Here is a 15,692-nt window from a genome sequence, read left to right on the forward strand (position 1 = left end):
TCTGCTGCCCTCCTACGAGGTGAGCCCTCCTGCGGGCAGGGACCACCGTAGTCCATCATCTCACCCAGTCTGCAGCTCTGCACCAGGATCCCAATAGGTGGACGTTTCTAGTGGAAGCCAAAGCTCATATTCATGCCCAGTACCTCTCTTTCTCTCTTCTTTCTTTCTTTCTTTCTTTCTTTCTTTCTTTCTTTCTTTCTTTCTTTCTTTCTTTCTTTTTTTCTTCCTTTCTTTCTGCAGTGACTTTGGCTGGATGCTTTTTTTTTTTCTCAGACTGGGTTTCTTAGTGTAGCTCTGACTGTCCTGAAACTCTCTGTAGACCAAGCCGACCTTGAATTCACAGAGATCCTTCTGCCCCTGCCTCCCAAGTGCTAGGATTAAAGGCGTGTTCCAGAAGGGTTCAAATATTATCAATGCCATCAGTCCTAAAGTGACAAACTCACCAGGAATGCAGGTCTACCTTTTCCTTACTGGTGTGTTCCCATTTTCTCTTGTCCAGCAGGGCACCCGTCCTCACCACCCGTGGTGAACACTGTTCATGGCAAAGTCCTGGGGAAGTATGTCAGTTTAAAAGGATTCGCACAGCCTGTGGCCGTCTTCCTCGGAGTCCCCTTTGCCAAGCCTCCTCTTGGATCCCTGAGGTTTGCTCCACCACAGCCTGCAGAGCCCTGGAGCTTCGTGAAGAACACCACCTCCTACCCTCCTATGTAAGCCTCTGGGGTAGGCTTCTTTCAAAGTAGAGGGGATGAAGTAAGGTACCTTATTCTCCTGTCTAGACCCTTGGTGTTTCTTGAGAGTGGGTGGGTGGGGCTGTATGGGTGAAGAGTGAGGGTGACGGCGAGTTCTCACACCCAGGTCTGCACAGCCACCTAGTCACAGTTGTGCAGTAGTAAGTCCCTCAACCAACGTAGGAACCAAGTGGAAAAGCCCACGGAGTCCAGACAGCTTCCTAAATATGTCAGTGCAGACAGTATTTGTGCCCTCAGCAAGGGAGGGTTGAGGTTTTCCAAGATTCCACTTCTAGCTGTCTCCTTATCATTGCATTCATTTCTTCTAAAAATATTACTTTCTATTTTTCCCATTCTGATTGTAAATACAAGACATAAATACTGAAAACTGAAGTCAGGGGAAAACACAGAAGCAAATGTAAACAAAGTTAAAAATTATGTACAAATCAGCTATTCAGAATTACTGCTAGCATTTGAGGTTGTATTTTCAGTCTGTTTGTGTTTGTCCTCATTTATACAGGGATAATGAATACAGAAAATTTGGATGACATAACATTGACATTGTTTTGCATTATAAATTTAGCAAGCAATGTTTAGTTGTTATATTAACTAGATATGAAACTAGACTTTATGCCTCTAATGTTTTATTTGGGTTAAGTTCTTTTAATGTCCTTGACAGTTAACAACACTGTGACATGTTTGCTGTAACCAAATCTCTGCACACAATCATGGGAATTGGGGATAAGTTCAAGAAGTAACATTTCTAAATCAAAGAGTAGGAATATGATCAGTTTGTCTCCAGAAATATCTAATCTGCACACACTTTTCCCATGGAAATAGGAAAACTTCCATTCAAAGGAACTTTCTCCAGGTTTTTCCTTGCTCAAAAACAATGTATTTATTAGATAAGCAGCAAAGCATTGTAAAAATAAAAATAATGTTGGTCTCTTCATTCGTAAGTTCTAAACACTAATGAAGTTGAACTTGCCATCCCTCATTGGATATTCATTTTCTGTTTCTGTGAATTGTGCTTTTTTTCTCCTGCTGGGTGGGGAAATTATTTAGGTTGGAAACGTTTTGTAAGCCACCTTTCCTTTTTCATGTCTATCACGGCACAGCTATGGAGGCATGTGATCTGAGCACCTCCAGTTTCTATTTGACAATCCGGAAGCCAGACACTATCTGGGAAATGGGATAGTGGACACTTGGGGCTGATGAGCGTCTCGAATGACTTCCTGCTCAAGGCCATGTTTATCAGGGCCTGGGACTCCACAGAACTCAATTATTGCTACCAATTCCGCTCTACACTGGATTGTGGGACCCTTGATCAGGGCAGCCCATGATGGTTATTGCTAGGAAAGGAAGATGAAAGAAGCTTTAGCAAGCCAGATGGTGAGGTGCTTAGAGACAGCACTCACCTCACCTGGCCATGGCAGGCTAAAGCCAGGGCAAGCAATTTAGCCAAGATTGGCCAGTATATCAACGGTAGAGACAGAACCAGAAGAATGTCTTCCTGTGGTGTCCTCCAAAGATAGCATCCCTGACTTGTAACAGGCTGGCTGTCACTGCAGGTCATTTTCCTGTTTCATAGAAGATTCCCAAGAAAGAGCATGTTTACCTACATTGTCATCTCACAACCCAGTGAGCAAACCTTGTTCAACAGTGCAGGGAACTCCACTGTCTAGGGCAGTCAGCATATGAGTGTCTCTCTTCATGGTCCACCTCAAAGGCTCCAGGAAGGGAGAGATACAAAATGCTGCTTCTGCAGTCTTGGGAGAATCTAGCATCTCAGAAGTCCCACCAGGAACCTATTAAAGAGTCTCTCATCCCTGACAATGACTCCAGTCCCATGTGGAAGACTTCAGTTATATGCTCAAAATGCCAAGTACAAGGTCAGCTCCGGGGTATTAAGTCGAAACTTTAATCTAGTGGAACCTCAGATAGTCTCTCTCCCCTCCCAGGTGCTCCCAAGATGCAGTTGGAGGACAGGTGCTCTCAGAACTTTTCACCAACAGAAAGGAGAACATCCCTCTACAGTTCTCTGAAGACTGTCTCTATTTGAATATATACACTCCTGCCGACTTGACAAAGAACAGCCGGCTGCCAGTAAGTATGGGGAACACTAGACCAGATGCCAGTAAGTGTAGGGACCACTGGGCCAGAGAGCTGAGTTCCAACCTCCAGCTCTTCTAAGCAACCAGAATGGGATGAGGGCAGCTGGTAGAGGTGACTCAGAGGCCAGGGATGATTCCAGATCCAAAGTTTTCGTTTTCTCATAATTGTCCACCATCCTTTGGCTCAGGCTTCACTCTTAGATGACATCAACTCGGTCTCTCCTGAGGCTGCAGGGATGCCCAAGGGAGAAGACAGGCTTGAGGGCAGGCACCATGACAGGAGATATCCTGGGAGATCCTCCAGCTGTGGACGTGGGGTTTAGAGCCATAGGGTCTGTGCTTTTCAGAGGATGAAAGAGCAGAGCTGTTTCTTAGCCTCAGCCTGTTTCCTCACATGGGAACTGACTGTCCTGTGAGAGCTCAATGACTTGAAAGCTGCACCTCCTGGGTGCTCACAGCCATGCTGACACACTAGGCAGCCCTGCAGGACAGTCTGGGTCCTGGCCTAACAGTGAGCTCACAGCCGTGCTGACACACTAGGCAGCCCTGCAGGACAGTCTGGGTCCTGGCAACTCGGCATCCAGGGGTTGGGGCCATGTGGAAGCTTTGCCTCTACCTCTGTTTTCTGTGATATCTTGGCAAAGAGGAACACTTCTTACCTGTCACATACGAAAATACTTTCCTTGCCATGTGGGTAGGTTAGTTCTAGTGCGTAGGACAATTCTGGATCTACGTGCTAATTTTGATTTTCATTACTATTATCTGTATATTATTTTCATGCTCTCACATCTTCTCTTATTGGTGTACTCTTGAAATAGAAAACATGAATTATACCTCCTCTTGAGCTTAAGTGTATTAGAGGGGCTGGTATAATGAAGACTGAAGACTTTCTAGAAAAAGCAAGTATGATATGGGATTGGCAGGGTAGGGGGACTTGGGTGTACATAAAGAGGCACATTAGAAAGGAGTGCTATCAGGATATATGTGTCTCATCAGAAAAAAATCACTTACCTGTGGGAAAGTCTAGTACAGCACCGAGGAGTTACCTGGGATGAGATGAAGCAGAAATACAAAAGCTGACACTTTCATCTTCACTGAGGCATAGAGCGATAAGACCTCACTGAGGGTGAGGGAAACATATTTACCTTTGAGCTGTTCCCATAATGATGCTCTTAGTTGGAGAATCTTGTGAGCATTTTAGAAATGAGAAATACAGGGAGTACTGAGTTTACATTCTGGGCAGGAGCTGAGAGAGTTTACAAAAGAGAGATACCTATTATAGCCTTGATGGGCATTGCCGTAGTTCACATGACAGCCATAGTGAGCAAAACATAAAGGTTGATGACCAAACCAAACAACATTCACTGTGTTCCCAAGTCTGCTACCTATGTACCCGACTCCCCAGCAGCACTGAAAGTGGGCTCTCTGCACTGAAGCTATGGATTGCAAACTTGGTTATGCTCTTGTCCAGGTGATGGTGTGGATCCACGGAGGAGGACTGGTAGTGGGTGGGGCATCCACCTATGATGGACTGGCCCTCTCTGCCCACGAAAATGTGGTGGTGGTGACCATTCAGTACCGCCTTGGCATTTGGGGATTCTTCAGGTAAGATACTGTACTTTCTTGTCTCCACATTAGCCATTTCATTGGTCTGTTTACTGTTAATAAGACAAAATACTTGAAGCAAGTTAATTACAAAGAAGTTTTCTTTAACCCAAGGGGCTGAAAATGGAATATTGGCTAGCTTCATCAGCCAGGCTACTGTTGATGGCCCTTAGATGAAAAATAAAGCATTGTAGAAGAACAGAATGTTCATGTAAAGACCACAGGACGAGGTGGAAAGCCAGGGGTAGGGGAGATCTGGCTATTTCCAAAAATTTTAAAGATGTGCTCATTTTTATTCCATGCATATGGGTTTTTGCCTGCATGTATGCTTGTAAACCAAGTAACTGATTCCTGCAGAGGCCAGAAGAGGGTTTCAGATCCCTGGAACTGGAGTTATGGTTGATTATGAGAAGCCACTGGCTGCTGGGAATTGAACCTGGATACTTGATAAGAGTAGTAAGTGCTGTTATGCACTGAGCCATTGCTCCAGTCGAGATCTTGCTATTTTTATAACAAAGTTCTTTCTAATGAACTAGGTCCCATGAGTTCTCTACATGAGTTTAAGATCCCTCTTAAAGTTGTGCCCTATGTGACATAATCACCTTGTCTTTGATCTCATCAATTACATGCTTTTTCACAGATAAATAATTCCATACCACAGTAGAGACCAGAATCCTAACAGTGAACTACTGGTGAACAGCTCTTATCCACACCATAGCAGCCACTGTGACCTCTGCTGCCACTCTAATCAGAGCTCTGGGTCTGTAAAGTGACTGCAACCTCTGCTGCCTCTCTAATCAAAGCTCTGAGTCCTTTCAGTGATTGCAATCTCTGCTGCAACTCTCATCAAAGCTCTGAGTCTGCACAGCCACTGCGACCTTCTGCTGCAACTCTAATCAGAGCTCTGGGTCTGTACACCCATTGTGACCCTCTGCTGCAACTCTAATCAATGCTCTGGGTTTGTGGTGGGGATAATTATTAGAATAATTTATTATTATATACCTGCCATTTTAATATGACAGTCATTTTTCTTGGAGTGTTCTCTGAGACAGGAAGGCCTGTGCTGTCTCTTAGCAGTGTGTCCATGTCCCTTACAATGACACAAAAGCACTTTCCAAGGCTCACAGCAGCCATGTCTACACTATTGTCCCCAACCCTGGAATCTTTGCTCCTGTTGCTTCTTTTAAGTCTAACTCCACTCCTTGGACAGTCCCAAGGCCTATGTCCTCATTTTATTCAGGTCTCCACCTAAACCAGTGTCTCAAAGAGGCCTTTCCCAGTGAAAAGAAATAAAACATCACCCCACAGTCCACATCTGCCATGGTGCTTGCCTGATTTTGTTTTTCTATCTGGAATCATTCTCTTTTCAGCTGCCGGTTCATGGTCTGCAGTGTGAGCTGAATGTAGTCAGAGATTTGAGGTTTCTTCCCAGCTGTGCTCTAGCTCAGAGCAGTGCTGGACACATGCTGATTCCTTGTACGGAGCTGCTGGAAGATAAGCATAGAGCTCCACATAGAGCGTGTTGTAAAGTGAGATCCAGTTAGACTTCTGTGTCAGGACTGAAGTGGACAGCTTCATTCTGGGGATTTGCTGAGGACCCCCCTGGCCCATTTGAGGTATTGAGATCCTTGCAAGCTTTGCCATGACATCTCTGCCTAAACACTAATCTGTTCTCTTGTAGCACAGGGGATGAACACAGCAAGGGCAACTGGGGTCTCTTGGACCAGGTGGCTGCACTACGCTGGGTCCAGGACAACATTGCCAAGTTTGGGGGCAACCCAGGCTCTGTAACCATCTTCGGAGAGTCAGCAGGAGGTTTCAGTGTCTCTGCTCTTGTAAGTGTCCCTGGGTTTATGTGTCTGCATCTCCTGAAAACCATCCACATTACAATCCAGCCATGAGCATCTTGGCTTACAAAATTGTCCTCACAGAACATCATCAGATGGCAGAGACCTAAGGATCAATGCCCTCCACACACACACACTTACACACACACACACAATTGCTTAGTTTCATATACAGGGAGTCAAGAACTTTCAGTTTCTACACACTCACACACATAACTTTTTCTAGAATGTAGTGATGGGTAAAAAGTACAAACAGGAGTGTGAGTTCCAGTATGAGTTAGATCAGGTGTCCTTGTTTGGCTTCCAGCCAGAACTACTCCCAAAGAAAACTTAAGGTCCAAGGCAGAATGGAGCTTCCCTTGAGGTGGTCTGACATCTTTGCATATCCAAGAGGGAGGCAGCCAACGGTGAAGAACCTGGATGTTCTGGGGAAGTAGGTGTGAGAGTGGAGGATAGGTAGAATGGGGAAGGTGCAACAGAGACATGGGTCACAGGTACAGACAGGGGATGTGAAGCATCCTGGTGTGTGAGACTGAGCCAGAGTGATAGCTAGAGAATATATAGAAAATTCTGTGAGTTCGAGGCCAGCCTGGTCTATAAGAGCTAGTTCCAGGACAGTCTACAAAGCTACAGAGAAACCTTGTCTCAAAAGAACAAAAAGAAAAAAAAGAAAGTAGAAAATTAATGTTAATATATTTTTCTCTATTTTCCAAACATATATTGTTTTCATACTCAGAAGGGGAAATGCTTGAGTAAAGAAAAGAGAGAATACAGATTAACCCAAAGAAGACAGCTGTCCATCACCCTGTAACCTAGGGATTATACTGTCATATTCTTATCTTTATTTCTCTAATCTTAACCCACAATTTTATCTGTCTATATCATCTATCTGACTTCTTCCATACATGCATAATGTCTTTTTTCTATCTATTTCATGCATAATCATTTTCCTTTTTTCTTTTTCTTCCAAATATATATATCTACACTTGGTCTTTAATTCTTTTATCCTAAATAAACTTTAATATGTAATACAACATAAATATTTTCCTACCCATAAAATACTTCTTTAGCAATATCTTTATAATTGCACAGTATTTCATGGTAAGAATAAATCCTTATTGCCAAATTTTGTAATATTAGCATCTTGAGTTGTTTCCAAATTTTACTATGACAAAGAATTAGCACTGTAAAATTTTTGCAGGCCTCCATGATCTTATTCCCAGGATATATTCTGACAAATTGGGATGATAGGACAGGCCCTGTGGCACAGATCTAGCAAACTGTCTTTCCAGTTGCCCTCTTGAGTACCTGCCACACGATTCTTTCTCTGTCTCTTACTCTGGTCTCTGTTTCCAACCCACTGATGTTCTCTTGGGGATGTCAAACCAAAGAGATGTCAGGGAAGCAGACTGGGAGATATGATGTCTGCCATGTCCACAGAGGAATGGCCAGGGCAGAGGAGCAGCTGGAGGACACATTAAAGAGTAACTGACCACCTTGGTAAGCATATATCATCCTCCTCTTCTCTCCCCTTCCAGGTGCTGTCTCCTCTGGCCAAGAACCTCTTCCACAGGGCCATTTCTGAGAGTGCTGTGGTCCTCACGTCTGCTATGTTTACAGAAAATGTCAAGCCCATTGCTGAGGTATGTACCACTCTGAACAGCATCGGTGTCCTTTGCTTTTCTAGGGTCCTCGGGGATTGTTCTTTCCATAGGGTTCATCTTAAATGCTCAATGGATGCCTAGTGAGAACGGGAGGACTGCTATGACCCCATCTCCACCACACTAAGCAGGGTCCAAGGCCCCTATGTGTGAATAATACTGTGTAGATGCCCTGAGATCCTGCACATGTCTTAGGATGGACGTCACATCATATACACCAGATCTCCTTAAACATTTGGAAAAACTCAAATAGAATGAATGCCCTGCGGCTAATCACCAGGCGGGGGCAGGAGAAAAATAGGAACTTAACCAGGTGGGGCAAGGGGAAAACAGGAACCAACAGAATGCTAGTCATCTGACTAGAAACTGAATGTGTCCCAGGAATAAGGGTTAAATGCTTGGTCATGCTGACCAGAAATTGTCCTCGGGAAGCACCCCAGGAATAAGGGAGGCCAGGGCCCTACAACTGGGGATGGCTTACAGTTCAGAGGTCTAGTCCATTATCATCGTGGCCAGAAGCATAATGGCCATGACGTGGTGTTGGAGAGGTAGTTGAGAGTTATACATATTGATCCACAGGCATCAAAAGGAGACTGTGTGTCCCACACTGGGCATAACTTGAACATCTGAGACCTCAAAGCCCACCCCCAGAGACACACTTCTTCCAACAAGGCCACACCTACTCCAACAAAGCCACACCTCCTAATAGTGCCACCCCCTGTGGGCCTATAGGGGACATATTTATTAGCACCACCACAAGTACATTTTTAAAACTTGTCTTTAGAATTTGGTTGTGGAACCTGAGCATAGTGACTCATGCCTATAATACCAGTAGTTTGAGGAGCAGAGGCAGGAGAATTACTGTCACTTTTAGACAAACCTAATCTATTTAGCAAACTCAAGACCAACCAGAACTGCATGATTTGAGAGAGAGAGAGAGAGAGAGAGAGAGAGAGAGAGAGAGAGAGAGAGAGAAAGAAAGAGAGAGAGAGAGAGAAATGAATATGAGATAGAATCCATTACATACATTAGTGGAGGGTATAGTCATTGCCTTTGACCTCTGCTGTTGGCTGTGATCTTTGGCAGCTGGTTGCTACTCTTTCTGGATGTAAAACAACCACATCAGCTGTTATGGTTCATTGCCTTCGCCAGAAGACAGAGGAAGAACTCATGGAGACCTCACAAAAAATGGTAAGTATATCCATTCTACAGTCTGGTCGCCATCACTCTATGTGCTTGACTCCAATCTTCATCTGCTCAGCTGTCCTCTTGTCCTCGACAAACTGCACGGAACAGTTTTTCGCCTTTTAAATCTGTTGTTCTCAGATCTTAGTTGTGAGTTTCATTTTCCCTTTCTTATTATTAAATAACTCATATGCTAAAGGTATTCCAATAATAACATGATGAAAAATTGTATGACATCCCTCTAAACTCATGAAGCTTACTTTTTGAACATTCTTGCTTTTGGATGTATCTTACGATCTGGAAGTAAACACCATCCTGAATTAATGGAGCTGAGAGTATTCAATATGGTCTTTGGAAGTGGGTCATCATCACAATATTATTTGATACAGAAGCAAAGTTATAACATAATTTTATAGCCTAATTTTCTAGAATTTCTTATTCTGCCTCAATAATATATTAAGATAGTCAGCTATCTCCCCATTTGTTCATATATTATCAATAAATTCATCCTTTTGCTCATCCTATATGTTAATATTCTTTCATCAAAAGTTAGCAATGTATTCCTAATTTTTCATTCGTCGACTTTTCAATGTTTCCATAATCTATAAACCAGACAGCCAGTTTATATCTATAGTTCTTTCCCAATCCTTCCCAGTCCTACTTGTATTGACTAACCTCAACCATCCACCCATCAAACTACCTATTATCTGCCAATCATCATCCATCCATTCATTCAATGTATGTGGAAATAATGCAGACAAAAATGGACATTATTCTGTCTTGCATAAAACTACTCATAAAAAACCAAATACATATACTAAGTGAGTTAAAAGTCACAGTAAAGAGAGAGAATACATTCAACATAATTATAGGGAATAGTTCTTGGAGAAGTGACATTTGAGGATTTATGAACAGTCATGGGAATTTTCCATTATAAGAAAACATAGCAGAACAAACATCCAGAGAAAAATAGCATGCAAGGTCATAAGAACTACCATCTTTGTAGAGGGAATGTTAATATAAATAAGGACAAGAATCACCTGAGCTCTTGGCCTCTCTATCCGGACAATGGACCTTCCAGGATATTCCTAGGCAACCCCTAACAGGCTTCTCCCTATTTGTCCATGAGTTGAATCAATATGGCTTTGCTAATTTGGTCATTAAGTTCATAAAAGGAGTAAATGAGGTTCAGAAAATTTAGATAGCTATATTCTAATACTAGAAGAAAGAAAATATTTCAAGCATTATCTGTGTGATACAAGAGGGCCAGACTATTCAGAAATAGCTGGTGACTTAGGAAAACCCAGAGGACCTAAAATTCAAGGACACGTCAAGATGATCTGAGATCTTAAGGAAGGGCACCCATGATTATCCATTACTCCAGCATATATGCACACATCTTCAAACACATACACAGCGTTCCCTTCACTAATAGAGGCATGTCATACAGTGTAGCAGTCTTCCCAGACACTTCTCTATGGAGGGGATACATAGTAGCTACAGCGTAGTAGTCTTACCAGTTGTTGGGATTTGTATGGGTGTGTCCAAGTTATTTCACAGTAGCAAGGAAGGGAATTTTTCAAAGGTGAAATAGTAACGTAGATCAATAGTAAAGTAGATCAGAAAGAAATATCATTGTCAAGAGTGACAATGAACCCCATCAAATGGGTTACTTAATGGTTCCACAGGATGTTTGAGGCTTCCTTTCATGAGGACCAAAAGGAAGAATTCAGTTGCTAAGAGACATAGTATGGGTACTTCCTTGTTTCAATTGGTAGGCTTAGACTATCTATGCCTTTTCTTGCAGTGCATGTCCCATCCCATGAAGCCTTTGATTTTTATTCTATGCATGCCCAAGAATGTTTGAGCATAAGATGACACACAGAAAGTTTCGACTAAAAGTTAACTCAAGGAGCACAGTTCATCGTATTGCATATGCACCAAAAACTAGTTCAGGCCTGATCAACCCCTACTTTCTATACCTAGATATGTTCGGAAATATGCCTGAATAGAAGCTGTCCATGAGAGGGCAAATTTTATTGTGGTTAGGGATAGAAAAGATGTATTCCATTGTTTGGAGTGGTTTATGTCTGCAGCCAGTTTAATATAGGTGGGGGTCGTAGGCTGCCAATCAATTGTAGTTATTTTGTTAGATGAGGAGTGTACGCACCAAGTGCTTGTAAGTAAGAGTCCTAGGTTGCCATGTGCATGTAGTTAGAAGAGGCATGCATCCATAGCCCAAGCCAAGCAAAGTCACAGGTTGTTAAACTACTTCTTATGCTTCTCTGCCTTGGGATTATGACCACAACAACCTTGGTGACCACAGCAGAGAAAAGAGTGGGCTGGAGAAACGCCATAGAGATTGTGGGCATCAGGATTTTCTGGTGCAAGCATTCTAGATTAGAAAAGAATGGTTGAAATGGAATCTTCAGGTAACTGAGATGTTCTGAATAGAGATTCAAGACATGGCTGGTTCCAGGGTTTACAAAGACATCATTGAGAATCTGTCTGTCTCTATGTCTCAGCTCTCCGTTCTTTATTATCTTCTATCCAGATAATTCTGTCTCTTAAGGAAGGAAAAGACAATAGAACTCTAACCTTATATTCTATTTGCTTAGAGACCATCTCTTTCCCAAATGTCGCAATGGATGTGTAGAACTCTCTTGGATGGACACTACCCTATAGCCATTCTTGAATGGCTCTCTACATTCAGGGACATGGACTTACACACAAATATCCGAAATCTTGAATTGGGAAATGAGGGAGAAGGAAACAACCTGTCCTTCTGGTCCATCCCACATCCATCCCAGCTCCCTTGAGATCACCCAGTCCACACCATGACTTTTCCATCATTCTACTGCTTCCTTGAGGAAACTTGAGGCATTGTTGCCAGAAGGACAAGCAGGGGAAGAGAGTGAAAAGGAATATAGACAGTGGCAGCAGACATCCTCTCCAGGGCTCCACCAGTCCTGACTCTGGGTCCTATGGCCTTTCCTACTTGCTTCTGATATCCCTCACCATGTTCCATACTATGCTCATCCTCAGATAACATAGGCAGGGAAGATCTGGGGGATGGGGAACCCAGTACCTTGGAGGCACAGTTCAAATAACCAACTTTTGTACAAGGAAGGCTTTTAACACATCTTCTGCTTTTTTCTTCACAGAATCTTTTCAAACTGGACTTAGTTGGAAACCCAAAAGAGGTAAGGACTTTTTCTTCCCCACAATGACAAATGTTGAGTCTTAACAGTGTTTGACACCAATTAACTGTGAATGCAAAATCTCCAGTTGTGGTATTACAGTCATGTCTTGTGTGTCCTGAGAGGGGAAGTCACCTGTTATAGTAACACAGACAGGAAGACCAGAGTTATGGTTGTACTGACTCCCAGTGGAGTAATCCTGAGAATGTCAGTCTCCTCCTAGTATCTAGGAAACTCCAGCAGTGTGCTCCCTCTCCTTCCTCCTTCCTACCTCTCAGCAGGGGTTGGCATTTAGTGGCATTAGCTACGTGGTCTCTACAGTCCTGTTCTGGGCTTTCTCCCTGGGTATCCCAGATATTTCCTGAAAACCCTGTAAGAATCAAATGAGACTTAGCCATTCATCCAAATTTTACCATTTGGCAAGAGATGATTTACCATAAGCTGGGACATAGCAGTGACACAGATGATGCTCTGTGCCTTTTTTTGGATTCTTTCATTTCAAGAGGACAACAGAAGGTCAAGTAAAATATGGGGTGTGTCAGATTGTAGTCAGACAAGGAGTTAGAGGATAACTTTGGAGATGGGGATAGAGTTGGCTATTAGTTTGATATATCCAGCCAACACAAGATGGCTTGATTAGGAAGAAAACCAGATGTTAGGAAATTTGGAGACAGTGTTGCAGACAGGGGGAAGAGCCGCTGCAAAACCTGCTGCGCCCCTGGGAAGCCACAGTGCTAGGAGGGGAGGATGTTGAGGGAAACACGGGCTTCAGGCTGAGGAAGCCAGGAAAGCACAAGTAGCTTTTTGAAAGGCTTGGGTTTTGATTAAACAAGAGATGGGTGTTTGATGGGCTTCAAAAAGTAAGCTTAGATATTTATAGTATTGTCTGAGTTATGTTTCTATTGCTGTAAGAGACACCATGACGATGGCAACTCTTACAAAAGAAAACATTTAAACAGGACTGGCTTACAGCCCTGAGGTTTAGTCCATTATTTTCATGACAAGGAGTATGGTGGCCTGCAGGCAGACATGGTGCTAGAGAAGGATCTGAGAGTTCTACATCATGATCTGCAGGCAGCAGGAGGAGACAGTGAGTCACTGGGCCTGGCTTGAGCTTCTGAGACCTTAAAGCCCTCCCCCTAGTAACACTTCCTCCAACAAGGTCACATCTACTCCTCAAGACCACACCTCTTAATAGTGCCACTCCCTATGAGCCTATGGGGGCCATTTTAATTCTAACCACCACAGGTACCTTGTTTTTTATTTACTTTGATTTGAATCACAGCCCTACTATAAAGGCTAGGGTGTCCTTGAAATTGTGATGCTTTTGTGTCAGCTTTTCAAGTCCCGGGATTACAAGCATAGGGCATCATGTCTAGCTTTGCAGTCCCATATGGGCAGCAGTATAGACATTCACTGTAGAAGCCAGGGGCAGAGCAGGTTTGGGAGGATCAGGTAGGAAGAGTTTACACTGCAGAGGACTGGTTAGGTATGATTAGAGTTGAAATACTTTTGAAGGAATTTGAGAGGACTTGCTAAACACCAGTGAGATAATGAGAAGGAGGAAAGACTCCATTGGCCTCTAACTTAAGCAGGCACTGCGCGTGGCCTCACAGAGAAGGTTTTGGTTTTCATGGGTGTTTTAGCAATTACTATGTGTTTGTGGTTTCTGATACCCGTCACCCATGCATTTGCTGCTCCACAAGGTTTTTTGCTGTTTGGCCTTTGCACGTTTGCTATTTTCTGTCTCATAGTCTCTATTCACTCTGATTCCTCGTGAGGTTCCCAGACCTGTCCCTGTGAACACATAGTAAAATATGTCATTTTCCTTCTGATAAAATCTTGACTTTGCTTAGAGACCCAAAAGAGGTAAGGGGCTTGGCTTTTTGGATTACAAATGTTGAGTAAAAATAAACACCTTTCCTTCGTGGAACTAGTACTTGAAGACATTTTTGAATATCAGAGATGGACCATATATTAGAGAGAAAAAGTTCTCTGCCCTCTGACCTCTAACCCTGCTCCAGAGCAGGCTCCAAGTCCAGGACTCTGTGACCATCGTGACTTAACTCAGAGACTGACTCTGCTCTCTTGGCTTGAATCCTTTTCCCCCTGTGGAAATGCTGCCTTTTCTTTACATCTATATAGAGTGTCGTTGTTCCAATCCTGCTTCAAATGGAAAACAACAAGCTCTGAGTGGCCCAGTGTATCTTCCTTCAGATGAGCAGTACTCCACGGAGCCTTCTGCACCGCCCGGCTTTTCTAAGGCTGCAGTAATTAAGCCCAGGACAGATTCTATTTGGTCAACCTATTTGATTATGGCTCCATACTTGTGAATTTTTTCTTTGAATAGTGAATGAGGTCTCAGTTTAGACATCTTGAGAAAAGAGCTAATGACTTCTAAACACTGGCTTTGTATCCCATAGCACTGAGGTTTAGATTGGTTTAGGTTTTACACATACAGTCTACCTTCATTAGTCATAGATTCTCTGCTTGTGAAGTCACTTGCTAAAATGTACTTGCAATCCCAATCCAACCCTTTTAACACAGCTGGGTCTTTTACACCACATGTTCTGGGCAGCAAGAAGCTCAAATCACATCATGCCCAGGTCCCCATCTCAAGTCAAATCGAGGCAATACTCGATCTTCTTGACTCCTCTCCCATATTCAGAAGTGACCTCTTCATGATGTGTGCAATGTGACATCTTGATGGTTATTTACTGTTTGCATTAATTTCCCTATTTAAGCTGCTCTTCCAGCATACTGATGAAGAGCTGTCCAGTGTCCCCAAGCACAGGTGGACATGAGGCACATTCCAGAGAAAACACATGTGGTCGATGAGCTCCCTTCTGCTTTAGTTTGTTGGGTTTTTTGGTCTTTAATTCAGTATTGATGAGGCAACATCTCAGTGCATCCAAAAGAGAAAACAGAGACTTGCATCCCTGCCAGGAGATGGGGGAGAAGGGGCGTCCTTCTGGAGATCGTCTTGTGTGTCATTCAGATTGGGGAGGATGGGAAAGGAAAAGAAGGGCATAGTAGAAAGCAGGATTTGAGACAGAAAACAAATCTATACCCACCTGAATTAGGATCAGAAGCATGTTAAGTCTTTCCCCAAACAGTGCTTTGTTATAAATGAATTCAATTTTTGATGGAGGAAGGCCATTGGTTAATTAAATAAAGAAGCTGCTTGCCCTGATAGGTTAGAACGTAGATGGGAGGAGTGAACGGAGCAGAATGCTGGGCGGAAGAGGAAGTGAGGTCAGACTCAACAGCTCTCCTCTCGGGGGGCAGACGCCTCAGAGAGACATGATGCTCCACTCTTGCGGGCAGAGGCGAGAGTTCTGCTCTCTGAGGC

The 15,692-nt window shown here is 43.3% G+C and overlaps 1 protein-coding gene across 1 annotated transcript in view; it reads left to right on the top strand.

Moving 5' to 3' along the window:
* Window positions 1–15,692, top strand: part of LOC101984440 (carboxylesterase 1D) — a 31,121-nt gene that overhangs the window by 3,193 nt on the left and 12,236 nt on the right. Inside the window, exons 2-8 of the mRNA XM_005369584.1 lie at window positions 503–707; window positions 2,690–2,834; window positions 4,314–4,447; window positions 6,129–6,282; window positions 7,833–7,937; window positions 9,042–9,146; window positions 12,305–12,343. Coding sequence (XP_005369641.1) covers window positions 503–707; window positions 2,690–2,834; window positions 4,314–4,447; window positions 6,129–6,282; window positions 7,833–7,937; window positions 9,042–9,146; window positions 12,305–12,343 — 887 coding nt within the window. The remainder of the gene's footprint in view (window positions 1–502; window positions 708–2,689; window positions 2,835–4,313; window positions 4,448–6,128; window positions 6,283–7,832; window positions 7,938–9,041; window positions 9,147–12,304; window positions 12,344–15,692) is intronic.

Source organism: Microtus ochrogaster, unplaced genomic scaffold (genome assembly GCF_000317375.1).
Source record: "Microtus ochrogaster isolate Prairie Vole_2 unplaced genomic scaffold, MicOch1.0 UNK54, whole genome shotgun sequence".
Classification (NCBI taxonomy): domain Eukaryota; kingdom Metazoa; phylum Chordata; class Mammalia; order Rodentia; family Cricetidae; genus Microtus; species Microtus ochrogaster.